Here is a 19,866-nt window from a genome sequence, read left to right as displayed (position 1 = left end):
CGATGGGAGGACCCAGTAACACAATATTTATTTACGTTTGGTGACATAAATTTATATCTCTGATGAATTAGTTTGATGGTTTCCGTGCTAGAATATCTACTTTTATTTTATTGCTTTAAGAAGGGAAACAGAGATGTTATGATTTATAGATCGTAACAACTGTAATATATAAGATGTTAACCTTTTGACCTACAATATCGTGTCAGACTCGTGACAAAAATTTTAAACTGAATCTGAGAAATTTCAGTGTTATATATTATTTTTAAATATAAATTATATATTATTTTCCTATTATCAATCGTTGGTCTTTGGAGTAAATGTGCACGTAGAATAAACATAAAGATTGTATCTTTTTCCAATAAATTATTAACGATGTTAATAGTTGTATCAATCATAGTTACAAAATAAATCATAAAACAAGGGGTTAAATTCATAATAATTATTGTAATTATAGAATTGAACGAATAGGCTTATAAAATACAGGTTGATTATCCTTCAGATCACAGATTACATGAAATAAATAAAAAGTTAAATTATTTTCTATTTGAATAAAACCAAAAGATACAGTTCTCCATATTCTACTCATATTTTAAACGGTTTACGATTGATCAAATCGTAAATAGGTATATGCAGAGAGTATAAAATCACTCCACGAACGTGAGTGCATAAACGTACCTATATAATAAATTGTTAGATTAAATTAAATTAAACTGTAATCCAGTTTAAACATGTTCGTTTTATATGAGCATTTTAATTCTCATTACTTAATATTTAATAGCTATAACTTTTAAAGGACCTTTGAGGCGTACAAAGTCAAAGTATCCCATTACTACAGAAACTATGAACACTAGGAACATTCATATCAGAAATTTCAAATTTTCAACGATACTAAAGAGGCCCTCTGTATTCCCTTACGAGGAAAGTTCAGAATATTTTGTTTAGAACTATTAAGGCAATGGTCTTGATTAATTGAATTCAGACGAACTACAAGTGTCAGGAAGCGGCGAACGAATATAAATGTCGAAAGAGGACTAAATTAATAAAAGTTACAACGTTTAAATTGGCACGGAGTCTCCGCGGCAAGACCGAAAACTGGGACAAGCGTTTAAAGGAAAAACGATGTCGGACGATGGTGAGGAATACCTGTTCAAACCGAGCGCTTTCTCGACGTCAAAGATGAACTATCGAATTGAGGCGAAGTAAAGAATCCGTTAGCAATGCTGTAACGAAATAGTTCTGCCTTTGAGCCGCGTTCCACCGGCGCCGGCTCTAAGGCATTATTCAAATACATTTCGCGCTCCTCATCTTACGATCTACCAATACCGTGAATGAAACATACAAACATTTTTATTATGCATTCGACGTTATAAGAAATTTACGGTGGTTACAAAAAGTGTTTGCACACCCTCAGGAAAATTGTTTATATCATATTAGATTACCAATTACTAACTGTTTTAATAATCAATTTAAAATTAATTATTACCAATTAAGTCACAATTGTTAACTGTTTAAATTGTTACTGAAGTTTTCTATGGCATCTTAAAACTTCTACGAGTTTCCTTCGTTACGTCACTAAACTGCGAATGTTAGGATTTAACATTCAAGGAATTCTAACATTTCGTCGATTTTTTGTCATTTTGAAGTATACTCGAAGTTCAATAACTTGAAAAAACAATTGCAAAAGTTTTAGAGTATCATTTTAAAGTGAAGTTCACTTTCAAGATTATGGCGATTAAATTTGTCAATGTTTCTAGAGATGCTTAAATTTTTCTGATTTAAAAAGCGAGAAATATTCTCACTTTTCTTTTTGTTAGATGATGTAAGAACATCTTTAAAAAAGACGAACTTACAACTGTAAAAGTATAAGCTTTATGCATACTTATATCTTGTACGTAAATATTTGTTTCTATCAATTTTTTCTTAAGTAATCATATTTTACAAATTAAAATTTATGAAAAACTGTTTGCCATTTATATAATTTTTATCGTTCATATTTTAGTGCTATTCAAGATATTTGTCCAAATATACTATTTTCCACCCTTAAAATTGAGAACTGTTGTTACCATTTTAATATAAATAATAATTCATATAAAAATGTGTGTAAAATATTTATGTAGGCACTGTAGAATTTATTATTATAATGAAACTTCGGTAATTACCACTTCACCGTGCTCTCTCGTGAGACCTTAAAATCCTTCGCGACCCTAAGATCATTTAGACAAGATCTAAAGATCACTTAGAGTCTCCCTATTAAGACCCATGAAAGTCTTACAACTGCCAAAATCTCTGATATTTGTCAGGTAGCGAATGTGCTGGAATGCGGATTTCCGATGTCTACTGTTATCTGCAATAATTAGCGCCAGCTAGTAATTACTATGTATATCATATCTTTCAAGCCTTACATAATTCGTGTTTCATCTCTTAATCACGAAACAGTTTGTGCATTGAATTTCTCAACTCTATATTCTCGAGTAGTTGCATATTATACGGACTACATCTGTTTTTAAGGAATAAAATATTAATAATGTGTTATAATAATGATAATAATAGTAAAATATTAACACTAAATTTACAGAAATTTGTGCTACATTTTATTCTATTGTTCCTAGGAAACTACTTGTTTGTTTGTACAGACCGCGGGACTTCGAGTTTCAAGAAGGGAAAATTACAATGTGTATTCGCATAATTACATCAATCAAAATCTATTTAAACTATTACCAAATAGTATTTAAAAAATTCAATATCTGTTAAATTGACGAGTTCCGTAAATCTAGTGTCAATAATTTGTTATAATATTAAATAAATACTAACCCGGACCTAAACCAAATGACGGACTAACGCGACCTTCAGTTAGGGAACAATGAGGGATCGTATAATAGTTAATTGAAAATAAAAGAAAATTCTAGTCTTATTCTTTGTCAACGTGCGCTCTAAGGTATAATAATTGACAACAGGGGATGATATATAATTTGCATTCAAACAAATTGAATAATATTTATGTTTGTTAAATTCTATTTGAAATCTTCACTAACATGATACAAGAAGGTTACTGCCTTGAGAATGCAATATTTTACATATAGTATTTATTACATAACTTAACAGTTCAAATATGAAGATTTTGTATTATGAAAGTTTTAAAAATTGAGAGAAATAAAGTAATGTCACGTTATTATAACTATCATTCTTAAATTTTTATAGTGCTTTTAGTAAGATGTATTGCAGTTGGAAAAATTAGAAAGATTTATTTCCAAGTATTTACTAAGAAAACTGGATACACACTACCTTCGCGTATTATATTCAGTGATTACATATTACATGAAACTATTATGACTCTCAATTTTCCAAACTTATTTCCAACATGGCGAGTGCATTCAACGTTCGCACAGCTTTAGGAGAATCAATTTTGCAACGAACAGATTTCTTCTTTTATCTTTCCCGGCGGGAGGTGCTTGGGAGAAATTACTGCATTCGTTACACCGTATTTATCGATATACCGCGGGAACTCGACGAAGAAAGCAACGACTTATCCCACTACGTGATATCAGCAATCGAGACGCAGTGAAATATTTGTCCAATTATCGGTATCGATTCTGGTACGTGTACGCACGACAATTCATACGAATTCGTGATAAACGATATAGCTGACGTCGCATTAAAAAGATTGATAGTAAGAGATCACCGCGGAATACTGAATTAAGTAGGTACTGATATCGAGATTATTGGCTCCGGTAAATTCATGTATGCAAGAAACTTTTGCTGATGTGGGACAAGCACGATAGAGCCACCGATTTTATTATGTGAATACCACATACATTCCTTCAAATATCGAACTCCCTCAGATTTATTGTATTTTCCCTTGCGCTGGTCTGTATGCACGTGTCTTCGAAAACGAGACTCTAACAAGACATCCAAACAACTGCCAATTTCATAATGTCAGATGAAATCAGATTTTTAAATAGACAAAAAACGTTTTTTATCACTGTATTAGAGATTCTGATTATTATATATCTATATTGTAAATTAGACTTTCTAGACTATTTATATCTATTTATTTAATCGAATATGAGCATGGGATTATTTCATTTAGACTTACATTGTGTAACATAATGATTAAATGATAATTCTAAGGATCATTGCTTATTACCTACAATTCAAAGCGTACATTATGGATTATTTTATAAGTGTATTTGATTGTTGTGCTGTTTCCATACTTAGAATTATTGTTTTACATTAAATTAACTCTCTGATAATTTCATAATTTAAATATTCAAAATTCAACATTTAAGTAGGTTTAAGACATAACAAATTATTGAAAATTTTAAGACGTACATTTTTGAAGTATAATATTTTTGTCTCTTGGAAATGATAAAATGAACACATTTGTACATGTATATTAAGGTGTTCGAAAATTAAATAATTAGCTCAAAAATTGACGATAAGAAACGTAGAAAGTGTCATTGCAAAATTTCTTTCTAGCAAATCCGTTTTAGTCGACTCAAAGTTCTTTCTACCTTGCGCATTTTGTTAAATTATTGCCAAGTGGATAATCAAAAGTAAACTGCCGGACATTATGCATTCATAGGACACAATCTACATAAAATGATATACAACTCTAGTAAAATTTTTATACAGTTTAATTTTATCCATAATCTACTCAAACCATTCAGGAAAGGAAGAAAATGTAAATTTAATTTCTTTGAACTTCTTTTGAGGAATGTAAATTTGTATTCACTTTCGTAGTCTAGGAGTAAATAAACTGCAAACCTTTATGCCATTTCACATTTTCGAAATATTCTTGAATTATGTCAAAGATGTTTGCAGTACTTTCAGAAGCACCGGAGCAAAGGAATTTGCAGAATGTTCGTTCCTGAAATTTCTGGTTGAAACGAATTTCGAGAGAGCCACGTAACAGTTGTAACACAGAATAACTCTCTTATTGTTCATTACAGTGCAACCTAATTCGAAAAAAGATTATTTTCAATGTGAACTTAATAAAATAAAAACGTTATTATCTACACTTGTAACCAAAATTTAAATATCTTGGCAACATATGTATATTTGAATTGAAACAATAATTTTATTTCCAATATATGATAATTTACCAATATAGAATAAATACTTTTTCTCCATACTTGTCAAAGATAATTAATGTATTTTACAAAAATGTAAGTATTAAAGTCAACTTTTTCCTAGTTTTACTGTCCTTCAGAAAGAAAAATGGACCGAGTAGTCAAAATGAAATTTAAAAATTCCAAAAGCAGTGAATATAAATGGACAGGCATTTGGAAAAGCATGTCCGATTTTCGAAACGTGAAAGAACGTCCGTGGCAGAAATTAACATTTCACGTATAGCGACGATGTATTGGAGTTCTATTCTTTTTGCGGTGACTGACTGCTCATAACGCGGTCGCATATTTCATAACGAAAACAAGCCCGAGGACGTCGACGGCGACGGCGTCGTGACGCAGAAAAATGAGAATGGAGGAGTCGTTAGCATGAAACAGAGGAGATCATTTCCGGTTGCGCTCCATCTCGTTCACGAAGAATATTCCAATAATGAGTATTCGCGACTGTAATGCTTGCGGCCGATCTTATAAATATTTTAATGCGCGCGTCACGAGTTAATTTTCTTCGCTTGCTAATTTATTTTCAGCAAAGAACAATTTCTATTATCAACGCGGCACACCTGTTTTTCAAACAAATAGTAAGATAAGATGTATGAAAGTAAGAATGGAACTCTAATGAACTTAAACTCAAATCATCAAAGCACCATATTTTAAAACTTTTTGAAGTAGGTAGTATTGGAAATCTGATAATTGTAATTATAAATAATACCTGTATCCACTATGTGTATAGAGAATCCATTCATTTTCATCGTCTCAAATATTTGCATGATATTTGGTAATGTAAAACAAGATAGAAATAATATAACAATATAATAATGTAGTAATATAATAATATAATAATATAATAATATAATAATTTAATAATTTAATGATATAATGATATAATGATATAATGATATAATGATATAATGATATAATGATATAATGATATAATGATATAATGATACAATGATACAATGATACAATGATACAATGATACAATGATACAATGATACAATGATACAATGATACAATGATACAATGATACAATGATACAATGATACAATGATACAATGATACAATGATACAATGATACAATGATACAATGATACAATGATACAATGATACAATGATACAATGATACAATGATACAATGATACAATGATACAATGATACAATGATACAATGATACAATGATACAATGATACAATGATACAATGATACAATGATACAATGATACAATGATACAATGATACAATGATACAATGATACAATGATACAATGATACAATGATACAATGATACAATGATACAATGATACAATGATACAATGATACAATGATACAATGATACAATGATACAATGATACAATGATACAATGATACAATGATACAATGATACAATGATACAATGATACAATGATATAATAATTTAATAATTTAATAATTTAATAATTATAGAATTTTGATAAAAATTTTTAACTGATTTATATCCTTATAAAAATTGTTGAGCCAAGTTTATACTTTTAGAGATATCAAGATTTTTGTTTCTTGGTATATGAAAATATTTACTTACATTTAAAAAATGTGACAATAGTTATTAAATTTCTCACCTCAAATCGTACAAATTTTATTTACAATTCTATTTTCAGTGATCGAAATAAATGAGACATACAAAATTTTGATTAAAAGCAATCCTTTAAAACGCGTGTTTCTTAAAAATCTTCAAATCAAGTTACTGATTAGCAATAATTTCTGAAGGAATGAAATTTCCGCTCGAGCTAATTACTTACATTTAGAATGAATTTATCGTTGCAGAAAATCTGCAATTAAAAGAACAGAAATTAAAACGGAAAGTATGCTAATTAACGGACGCATGTGACATATTAATTCCTGCTATGCTTGAGAAATTACAAGCACTCGATCAGAAGGGCTTTCTTCCGGTTAAATGTTGACCGTCGAACTCGTGTTTGCTTCTTTCTAATCGATTACCCACGTCGATTGGCTTGGTCGACCATCTGCACCTAAATTCGAGATGAAATTGTGCCTCTATCGGTGTTTATAACCGTACATAAAACCGTGATAACACATCAATCGGAAACTCAAGAGTCATTGATTTTAATAACGTAACGAAAGCTTCTAGAAAGCAACGATATAAAAACAAGTAACAGAGACTTTAATTTTATTTGATAAAAATCGTATCGTCCATTTGTACAAGTTTAATGCTGTTCCTTTAAAGTTCGCAAACAATTTCGAAATATCCATCGGTTTTCGATCTCTGCGTCAAAATATTTTTAAGTAGGTGAAGATTCAATAAAATAACGATTTTGTAAAAGTGTAAGAAATATTATTAAATCTTAGTATACATTATTCCAACAACTTTAAACATATTCTTTTTGCATAATATTTTCAAAATGACTTATTTCTATGTTTATATTCGATGTTAATTATTTAATATTTGAGATAAAATTAGCTTCATATTAGCCACGGTCTTTTTCTTTTAAAAATAACGTAAAGAATTTTTAAAAAATTTCAAACACCATTTTCCAGATCCTAATTTATTCAATGAATTATGAATGAATTAATTTATTTTATGAATTATGAATGAATTAATTTATTTCATGAATTATTACTAAATCTTTATATTTTCGAATAAGAATAATTATTATTGAATGGTAAAAGCTATTTCAGTGTAACTGTCTAACTACATTCACCGTTGTTAAGTGCATCTAACCCTTTAATTTGTGAAATAGTAGCAGTCAGTGTAATGGTAAAGTTATACGTTTATTGAATTACTCGGAATGTCTCCAGTGACACCAAATCGGATACTAATTCGAGTCCCAGGTGAAAGGATATCCGACTGTAAATCTGTATACAGTTTCTAATGCACCACACATTAAATCATCTAGAGATTGATATTGATATGATTAGTACCGTTAACGCATATACGATATGTAATAAACATGTAACTTTTATAAAAAGCTTTGCATTTTTCAGATTTGGAAGCTTCACTTACACTTAAATTGCACGTAAATACAATTCTGTCACATTGTTGCTATTAAAGACAAGACCAAAGAATTGTTTTCATCAAATCATAATGTTTTTAATATTGATATACTTAACATACAAAATATTAAAATATGAAATTGTTTAAAAATGTATTTAAAAAATACACAGTTTTACCATTTAGAATATTTTGTTTAGCCCTAGTAGTTTCCGAAATACCTGACCGAATATTTATCACCTCAACATTGAGGGTAGTTTATACCTTATTGATATAAATGATGACCAATAAAAAAATAAAAACTAAATAGATTTGTAACAACTATTTTCTATTAGAACTTTATAAGAGTCTAATTTATTACCTAATATTAAACATGATTAATGAAATCTAACGTTAATAAATTAATGCAACAATGTCTATTACTACTCAAAACAAACAAAACTATTTGATATTCTACCGTCACTGTATACTCCATTAATAATGCGCGTGTAAATTATAAATTTTGCATGATCCCTTACGGGACTAAGAAAACTTCGTACCACGATTATATTCCAAAAGAGCAAAGTTTCGTATTTGGCATAGTGCTGGAACCCGTAAAGCGTAGTCCAGTCACGCGAGAGAGTTGGAAAGTCCGAATCGATGGGGTATAACACGTCGATGTCGTTCAGTTTCCGGTGAAAAAAGCGAAGAATGTTTTCTTTTTCAAACAACACGAACTGTTTCTACCGGTTGATAATACGAGTATGTTTTTAAACTTGGTATCAGTGACTCAATTAACGTAATTATAGGGAGGATGGATCCACGACACCGATATCTCGCGGAAGAATTAGAAAAGAAGGAATCAGAAGTTTCCCAATTGCATAGTCACCTCCACGAAACGAGAGCCAAGTTCATCCAACTGGAACAAGCTTTTAAAACGAACTTGCAGCTACAAACCAGACGGGAAGCTGAGTTTGATCATTTGAAAAATGAATTTCAAGGTAATTGTCGACGATTATTTGTTTTGGTGGAGTACTTTTGTTTTGTTTTTTTTAACTTACAATTTAGATTTTGTTTTTTCGTTTGAATATTAGTCTCAAATATGTATCATATGTTACTCTTTCGTTCTTCTAGTTCTATGACCAAATTGTTACTTCGTTTATTTGAATTCATTATTTATTATTTAATCTAAAACAAACTTCACACGCGAAACTGAAGTGAAGTTAGTAGGCTAAACATTTTGTAAGAACCGACTCTTGGCAATAGCGCGGCGTACTCTTCTGTCGAAAACTGACGGAATACGTATCACAGTACGCAACGAGGAAGAAATTTAAAAGAAAAAAATATTCTGTTCACGTCTCTTCCTCGTATAGATTTTATATTTAAAATTTTGGATAACTTGGAATTACGCAGACAAGTATATTGCAACTGTATCCGTGTAGTATAGAATTTTACTTGTTCTAATTCTGTTATTGCGGGAGGTTCGATATTATACCACGAACGGTATAATTCACTTATCCTTATTAGAAGACTGAAAGTACGTAAGACGAAAAGTTTGACTTTTAACTAACAACTGCTTTATTCGTTCTCTGGAGGGTCTTTTTATACATAAATTTTTGAAGAAAGTGAGGATCGTATCTCTACTGAGAAAAAGAGAATTGCATCTCTACTGAGAAAAGGGCATTGCATCTTATCTCGACTGACAAAGAGTGTCACATACACAGCGTTCAGAAATTGGAAATTGGATTCCCAAAATCGGCGAGGCGTGCTCGTTTATCGAGAACCAACAGGACATGTGTGGTCCCTTCCAAACAAAGTGCAGGTGTTAAGATCGATTCCCGAAATCGTCGCGGCATAGTCCTGTTGTCGGGAGACAACGCGATGCACAGCGTTAAAAAAGTAGAACGCACGTGCAGATTTTCTTCAGGGTTGAGCGCAAGGGAATTTAAAAGGGGAAACATTTCTGAATCGGGAACACATTTGAAGTCGATCGTTAGTTGCCTTCGGTCCGAAACCAACACGGTCATTTTCTTCAACAAGTTGACCGTCACGGTGGTCATCTATGATCGGAGCTTCTAAATTACTTAGAAACAATTACAAACAGAAAACTAATGTCGTATCAAAATATTTAGTTACATAGGTAGCTAAATAATAGCGTAACTTAAGAGCTAATACCACTTGCGTTTATTATGGTATAATAATTAATGTTATACGAAACGCTCTAAATTCTCGTGGCGACCAACGTGTTAATAAACTGAATAATTATCACGCAAGTGTATCTTTGTTCGAGAAACCATCCTGACTCTTCCGACCTTCCCTTACAATTTCAGAAATCTTATTTCTTCACAGTGTATTTGGTAATTTAATAACATTCCATTTCACGATATCAATATAATTGCTACGGCATCCTTTGTTACACTACTCTTATTAACTGTCATTCGAGTGCTTGTTTTCTGTTATCTTCTACAAAATTATGTAATTAGTATACACATAATTTTAACTTTTGTTTGTTAATTTTACGTCTAGGTCGTGGATGGTTACACTTTTCATCTTCCCGCGAAAATGTTAGGTACTTGAACTGAATAAAACTTTATTTCCTGGGTTACCAGTCTCAATAAGTTCAGAATAAGATGCAACTTCATGAAATTTTGTTAATGCTCCCGCCTTATTCTTTTAGAAGAACTTTTTTAAGCGACAAGGATATCCACTTAACTCTGAATCCACAGAAGCGGGAGCAAACACCGACAGCAAAAGCTTGACACGTGACTATAGATAGCATCACATTCGCAGATCGTCATCTCTCTCACACTCATCGAACCATAGAGACAAGGTTTGTTGATAGACTTCGAATGAAATTTGTCAACATTAACTTAGTCCATGTTGGTATCCAATTCATGGAGTGTTTAGACTCATTTTCATTAACACGTTGATTGCTGCACAGTTTCATAGAGCAAAATATACCAAATGGAAAAAAGTATAATATTCAATCCTTTGATTAAATTGCATTATTATTACTACAGGTTCATCTAACTGAATATAACTGCGTTAAGTAGCATTGTTTATAATATAGAAATGTTTTTAAATAATCATCGTTTTACAAACTATTCTTATTATTATATATCATTATTTATATAGCATTAAAAATTATTATATATAAAATGATAAAAATTCAATTATTAAACAATGTCATTAATAAACAAAAGGTGAAAACGTATATTTTCATTGTTAGTAAAACGGTTTTTTTAATTTTTAATTCTAACGAAATATTAACATTATACGCAACTTACATAAAGAAACATCTTGCAGAAATTACGGGGTAGAATTCTTTTATTTCTGTTTCATATGTTAATACTTTATTCAACATTTTATGTTGAATTTTTTATTTTACAATTTTGCTGCGTTAAATGAAGTGGCGACTGAGAGTCGCCTCTCGAGTACAAAGGGTTAAGACAAAATTATTCAGTTTTAAACAATATTATTTTTAATATAATATACAATAGGTATTAATAAAATTGTACCACTCTAGATACGCATGTGTAATGTAAATTTGTTTAAAATCAAAATGTTCTATTATTATATAGTGTTTCGTATATGTCACATTATTGCTATTTGCACGTGTTCATGCTCAAGTTTCAGTGGGAGGTCAAATACAGAATAATCTGCAATCGATAGTTCGATGGAGAAGTGTGTGAATCTACATGGAAATGTAAGTCGAAAATATGGAATTAAACTTTCGTTTGAAACTTTATTCACGAGAAAATGAAATGTACATATTTTGCCAATACACATGAATATAATTAGTTTTTGTAATATAATTTTGTAATATAATCAGGTTACCTTGTTTGATATGTATAACATTTTAATGAAGTAATTAAATTATTGGTTCATTATGGACTCTACGAAATTGTCCGTAAAAATCTATGATTACCTACATAAACATTCGTATTATAATTGTAAATTGTACATGGTGTCTTGTAACTTGTATTTCAATCAGGACAAATGTGACTCTGAGCAAAAATATATATCGAGAACATATTATAAAATCGATATGTTATAAATCATATTTTCGAAAATATTTGCTTGGAACATATTTTGCCGGCAGGCAACAAAATACTGATGAACTGTATAAATTTGCAAATTAAATTTTTTTGAAAACGTCGCATCAAGTGCAAATATTTTATTCTACACGTTTCATTTATTGTTTCATCTGGAATACATGTTTTGGTCCACTATACCACGCGCATCTAGCGAAATGCATACATATTTCAAAAAATTTTAATTTTAATTTTCTTAAAAGAAAATCTCACATAAAGAAATTTTGTTATATATTTTTAACTTATTTTCTCATATTCTCATACACCATTTTTTTTTAAATCACAATTCGTAAACCAGTTTATACATTTAACAGTTTATCATCTCTTTTAAATAAAACTGATGTTAATCGAGTTGTTGAAAATTAAACTGTTTTTGTTATACGCAAAATTGTTTCAGTCATCAGTAAATACTATTTAATACAAATACTCAGATTACTTTAACACGTTAAATGCCGTGTCAGTCACTGATAACGTTTCTAAATTGCTTGAAAACAATAATAATATGTAAGTTGACTGAAGTAATTCTTCTTCGTTTTGCTTCAGTATTTTATTAGAATATATTATAAATGTACAATTGTTTGACTAGTGTACAATTCATAATTCGTTTGTATTGTGACCACAATGAGAGATTTTTAAACCAAATTCCACAGTTAAAACATTGGGTACCAGCAAATTTTCAGAAAACTAAATTGTGCGGATGACGATTTTCAATGAGATCAATTAATATCACTATATATTGAAAAATTAAAATATTATATTGTTATGTAATATATTTTAAGTAGACAATCAGTTCTAATGAAATTCAATATTTTTTTTAATGCTGTGGTAATTAGTAAAGTTACATAGTTAAGTGTCTTTACATAAAAACGAGATTTCTCATTGCCAGTATGCAATTTGTTAACAGCTTAATAATTGTCCTTGCATATCTTTACTACAAAAGAATAAGTGTGACGTAAAATGACGAACATCCTAAATTATTTCTTGTAATAAAATTAAAACATGTTATAATCAAACGTACAAGAATGTATGTTCAACCGCTTGAAAAAAAAAATGTCAATCGGTGATTCATTTGCTAGCAAGCTAATAATACGATCATATAAGCAGTTACTTATAAGGATGATTGAAACAATTGAAAAATTATAACAACGAATCTGCTTTCCGCATCGGTTGAATACAGAAAGGAAAAACATAGAATCGTCGTGCATTTGCGAACCGAAGCATTCTTTATCCGACCCGCCCTCTTTTTTCTCTCGTTAGTTCCCGGTAAATAATAGACCACTTCAGAGAATTTGCATCAAGTCACATCGTTCGAACAGGAGGAACCTTACGGAAGTTCCGCTCTACTTGTTAACGCTAAACAGGTGCACGCTTACACGATACGTCCTCAAATTATCCCGATCGAGTTACTTGGATTATTAACAAGAGATCTGTTTTCTCCATGAGTAGAGAAATTCCGTACACCGGCACGTTGTGAATTCTTAAATAACTTAAATGAACATATCGTATTCATCGAGAATAATTAAATGAAATTATAAAATTAAATGAAATGCCCATATTGGAAAAAGTAAAAGACATCAAGGTGTACGTAATACACTTATACGATCGTTAATGTGTGCCTTGAAAAATTAACACCGTGTTAATAATTAATTTCAAACAAAATTCGTTCAAATCATCAATCTTCAAGCCTATTATAAAATCTTTTATTATTTTTTTTATTACTGTGATTACTGTACATATATTACTGTATAATAATTTTTCTTGAATATACTACTTTTTCCATCGGAACTTTTTTTTCAGTACTGTTATAATAGTTTTCCTTGACTTCAAAAATTGTATTTAGGGTATTCGTTACATCTTGAACGTATAGAATTTAGATAATATGTCCCTTGATATATAATACGTACTAGAACATATATGAGCAAAAATTACTCTACTTCGATCCCTGAATTGTGAATTTCCACAACTTTATAACAAGAACTTCGAAGTTGTTAGTGATCGTTTCATTTCCGAAATCTCGAGGTCACCAGCTTTCTGACTTTCTTTGTTCGCGAAAAGATGTTTGCGAAGTTCGATTAGAAAAAGAAGAAAGGAAAGGGATGAAAGTTCGATCGCGAGCGATTCTCAAAACTTCTTTCATTGTAATTTACGATGAAATTCGCGTGGCGAATGAAAATGTACACGGTGGGAAACACGAAACAAAAGATTTTCAGTGTTCGCGAGTTGGTTGAAAGGTTGACTCATTCTGACAGGAGTGTATTTTTTTAATACTAAAAAAGGTAATACATTATTCTTAAAATTAAGTAAACGTATCAAGTGCTCCACTGCTATATTATTTTGAACAAAAAAATATTCGGAAAAACAATGTCGCCACCCTAGCTAGCAACTAAACATATCATTGGCAGGCAACTTGTTAACATATTCCCCACGGTACATACATCGTACAATGCATATATACACTTTTTTAATTCGCATTTATAAAGTATTGTTAAATATTATTATATATAGTACAATAAAATATATAATCAATAATTCATTTTGACTTTCATTTTCTTTATTTCTATGAGACATTTTTCTGTTTCTTTATAATTAGGGTCTATTTTGTACAATAATTAAGAAATTGTAATCGCATAAATTGAAATGGGGACTTCCAAATAGTAAACTGTTGAACAACAATAAAATATTATACTTTATAAGGTATGATACATGATCGACACAGATTTACCGATGTAATGACAATACTGACCGATTGTTTTTTACTCTTTCAGAATTTCGACATACAATTATTTCGCCTAATCATTTGTCATAAAAATACGCAAGACTTCGTTGCTTTGGTAACATAACAAGAAAATCAATTTATTTTTAATTTCTTGAATCGTGAAGTATGAACAAACATTAAAACGAGATATCTCCTAACTCGACCACAAAGTTTGATTTGCTATATACGAGATATCTCGTGACCCATACGCAATGTGTTAATGGGATGTCTTGTGGTAGAAGAAAGTGAAATTCGATGAAACTGATACTAGACTAATTCTTTTAGAGCTTCGGAAGCTTAACGCTGACACGTTACAAGCAAGAGCAGAATTAAGCTCCAGACTAATGAATACGGTAATTGAAAGGGATCATTGGAAAAACACCTTCCTACAACAAAGAGAATTTGTCATGAGGTATGTCGAACGTAGTTACTGTTAAGTTTTGCCATTCTTTTGTTTTCGTATTTTTCTAGGCTCCAGAATATTTTATCAATCAAAAAACACTTATACGAACAGTACGCAAATATAAATATTTGCAGTAATTCTATACGTTGAGTCGTACGAAAGCTCGTGATGTGATATTGTGTTAAATCTCGTCGAGTCTTTACACTATTGTTTATGAATTCAATCGCGCAGCAGTCCTTTTATATACTTTGTAAACAAAATGCGCTTAGGGCGATGTAGTGTAGAAACAATCTAAAAAATATTTAGAAGCTGACTAGATGGTATAATGGTATGGTATTACAGAGAAAAACGAAAGATATAACGTGTTTGTATCAATTAATACACCACAAAAAATACAAACATACAACACGAGTGTAACACGTTATGCTATGCAAATAGGTTAGATGCTAATTGTATGAAAGTATTAAGGTAAAGATACTAATATTTAACCTGGTATAAGTACCGACGTTGACCGTTTTTCAGGAAAATATAAAAAATGAGATTTTTAAAAGTAATAATCTTTCAATAAAAGCGCGATAGATATGCTGCAGCATCTACGAACCCAACTCCAAAACACTTTTACCTGAATTAAATTGTCTATCGCAAAAATTTACAATTTATTTCATTGGCTTTGCTTGCATGCCTCCGCACTGTAATTTCCTTAACGTTGTCGTTAAGAAACGGTGTATAATTCATGGTAAGAAATTAACTTCTTTTCATTTGTATTTGTCCTTTTACTTGTAATTTATCAGAATCGTTGCAAATAAACGATATTAAAGTAATCACCTTTAATGTTTTTGGTTTTACTATAAGTAGTCAATTACAGACTAACACATAATCAATTATTTGTTTCCTCGTTCTAAAGGATAGTCAACTTCCGACGCAACTGTTAAATTTTCAAAAATGTTTATTAAATTTGGATAATATAACTATTTCAAAAAAGTTCGCTTTGTTACATAATTTAAGAAATTCAAACGCCATTTTTACGTATAAAGTCTCTCTATTTAATAAAGGAGCAAGAACTGTTTTTTAACTTTTGCTCTTGTTAACTTTTTTGAACTTCCAATACTATGACTGACGAAAATGTGGTGTAAAAATTTTGCTGGCCCTAATTTTTTGGTCAGAAACTGTATATATTTGAGGAAGTGCAGTTGAAAAAATTTGTCGATTTACAGTGGCTACGAGGAGCCGTGACAACGTTTCGTTTTAACTGCGTTAAGCTTCAACACTATAAAAACTAAATTTATCAATATTATGTAGTAAAAAGAAAAGTAGCTGTTTATCAGGTAAAAATTTTCTGTTATTTATGATTATTTTTCATTGATTTGCCTCTTCATTTACACTTTCAAAATTTAAACAATTTGTTTTTTAGTAAACAACAATATTCATGGATTCTCTAATGACACTGATCTAAATCGAATGGGTCTTATGCATCTCCTTAGTCCTTATCACTATCAATTTTACGTCCCTCTATTTCCTCTTCAGTTTACAAGGAATAAGATGAATTAACATTCAAGACATGTGTTGATATAGACGCATTCAGTTCGTGTAGTCATCGATCTCGATTCACATTAATCTCGATTAAGCCATGGATCTAATGTAGATTTACCTTCAAAGTCGTAAAAGGAGAGACGACCCGATGGGAACGATGTTGGACAGACGTATGGTTAGATCTACTGAAAAATCTACCATAAACTCAATTCATATCAGCGTACATCAACTGAAATACGATAGATATTTATGAAAGATGTTCAGAACAGCAACTATTAATCCATTCCTCTTATAGGATATGAAATATAATACTTTCTCTCTCACACAGGCGCACACATACACACACACGCATCAGTTTTCTCATAGAAGTTACAAATATAATTTTATACTTTCTTTATCAAACTTACAGAAATTACAATAATTGTTAACATTTTTAATACCGATAACATAGTTCTATGTTATTTTAAATTTTTTAGTTGAATATCGGTAACGTTGTCTTACGTCATTTTTAATTTTTTTAAAACCATACCTTTGTGAGTTCTTTTTGATGTAGCATCGATCATTTAACGTATGTGCCACAAGAGGCATTTTGCAAGATTATGTTAACAAAATTCATACGAATTCATAGTAATTTGTTGTAATAAAAAATTTAATTGTATAAAAATGTATTTAATTAATCATAAATTAATTATAGATACATTTTTTTTACTTATAATTATCCCCTTCAGATTCGGCGCACGTTACTGATGATGCATTGCGATCCATTGTTGTTAGATATGTGAACATAATTTGGTACAAAAATCAGTTCTGAAAAAGTTAATCTACGTCATTTCAATATCTGTAGCTAAATATTGACAACACAGTTCTATCATATATTTGTTATAATCAAATATTTTAATAGCAGACTCTTGCTATTCAGCTATAGACTTTAGGAAATTGTATGTAGTCACGAATGTACTAATTTTATTTCATGTATAGGTAATCTCTATATTACACAATACTTCGAGTATGTTTCGCTTAATGTAGTTCGAAAAATGAAGAAACGTTAGTATAACATGATATCTTTATGAAAAGATGCACATAATTCAAAAGAGGATTTCGCAAAAGTGTTGTTCCGCATTCTGAAATATGTAAAGAATTCTTGACGCCAAGTACTAAATAAGTACAAATAACAGATATTTCTAGAAAATCAGAACGTAGAAATAAATACACTAGAGACCTAAAAATAAACACTCTTACAAAGCAGCAGAGATAATGAAGGGTGGCTTTATAATAATGAATCAATTCATGTTAGGCGTACTTCTTAATTATTTTTCCTTACTTTACAGCAGTGGAATTAATTTAGGTTTTCAATTTAAATGAGACACTCTGTATGTAAAGCATCAAGTATTTTCTCGTTAATTACGAAAGAATTCTGATTCTTCCTACGATTTGAGGATCATATATTCAGCGACTCGTTTTCAGGTCTTATAATTACTTGGAGCACTTAAAGTATTATATAGGACCTATTTTACTCATTTCAACTTATATCAATTGCATTCAACTCATCTATTTATTCTATATATCTTTGGAAACATTCATTGCAAATAGAAATATTTTTTACCATTCGTAAAAGGAATCAAACTTTTACTTTGCACATAAAATGTTAATGAAATAAATAGAAAGATTTATTTATTTTTGGTCAACTCTCAATTGAAAACAACTGAAACATCCAAAGACAATAATTTTTGTGGATTCATAAACAGAAATATATTATCTAAAATGTAGCACACCAATTCTTCGATATTTCAATTACTTAATTTTTTATAATGATTTGAAACTAATTTTGGGGGGTAAAAACAAGTTTTTGCACTTCACATGTTTGCCATTTCCATAATAATTAAAATTTCGAAAAATCCATACGTTACCTCTTAGATAATATTTCTGCTTATAAATCCGCAAAAAGTGTTGATGTTTTATTTGTTCGCAATCGAGTCGGTCAGCAATGAATTTTTACGAAAGGGGTTCCAAAGCTAGATAAAATATATAAATATAAATCAGAAGGTTACAGGAATAAACCCAGAAAAAAATCAGAAGTTCTCACTTCATAGTTATTAACAAAAAAATTCTTAAACTTTACCTATATTTAGAACATCTCTAGATGGTGTTCCCCCTTAACCAGTTAACTGCGTTTGACATGTGTACATGTCATCTTAAAGCTTGAAATGATACTAATTCTTTCAACGATGAAGTATTTATTTTTTCAGATAAACATGTAATTCTTCTTCGTTTTGCTTTGGTTTCTCATTAAAATATATCTTAGATGCATTCGTCCTGCGTTCAATGAATATACACTGCATTATTTGATTTTACTATGCGCAAAACGAGAAATTTTCGAAACTAAATTCCACAGTTAACAGGTTAATGCAACCCTTTCCCAACGACGAATCGTCGCATCTAAATGAGACCATATGAAACTTCTAAATTAACGGCCAGATTAATTCAAAGAGAACCAACCATGTGCAATTTCCAATTTCCGTAGTTCCCCCCTTGAAAGCCGTTGCTCAATTTGCATCCGGGTCCACGGACCCGTATCGCGGATTTACAGCGTTGTTTGCGGGGAAAATGTAAAGAGGACCAGATGCTATCGATAAACCGTGCCCAAGCTTCGCCGTCCATTTTCCTCGAGACCACTTTCCCCCGTCGATTTACGCTTCTTCGCGGCGCGCCCGAAGCGAAACGTATAGAATCGATCTTCGCGCGATCGTTCGAATTGTTGCCGGCTATCGGGAACGATAAAGAAATCTACCATTAATCGGTTCAGATTAAATTAACTGATACACCGTTGAGAAGCAATTTCGTTCGTAATTACCGGGACTTAATCTACGTTTTCTGATCTAAGAATCCCGTGCTTGGTGCAAGAAAAGAAGGGTTCTTCTAAGGGAGATACCTGAAAATTCAAGGCGTTCTTGGTCTAACAATAAAGATCTTCTTGTTTCCTCGCAATAAATTGTAATTT

At 30.7% G+C, this 19,866-nt stretch overlaps 1 protein-coding gene across 1 annotated transcript in view; it reads left to right on the top strand.

Annotated features, from left to right (window-relative positions):
- The first annotated feature begins 8,900 nt into the window (after positions 1-8,900).
- LOC116424175 (uncharacterized) overlaps positions 8,901-19,866 on the top strand; it is a 45,257-nt gene continuing 34,291 nt past the window's right edge. Inside the window, exons 1-2 of the mRNA XM_031970206.2 lie at positions 8,901-9,087; positions 15,221-15,347. Of these exons, the coding sequence (XP_031826066.2) occupies positions 8,901-9,087; positions 15,221-15,347 (314 nt within the window). The remainder of the gene's footprint in view (positions 9,088-15,220; positions 15,348-19,866) is intronic.

This window comes from Nomia melanderi, chromosome 7 (assembly GCF_051020985.1).
Source record: "Nomia melanderi isolate GNS246 chromosome 7, iyNomMela1, whole genome shotgun sequence".
In the NCBI taxonomy this organism is placed as follows: Eukaryota; Metazoa; Arthropoda; class Insecta; order Hymenoptera; family Halictidae; genus Nomia; species Nomia melanderi.
The sequence above is the reverse complement of the archived record's forward strand: the minus strand, read 5'-3'. Positions and strand labels throughout refer to the sequence as shown.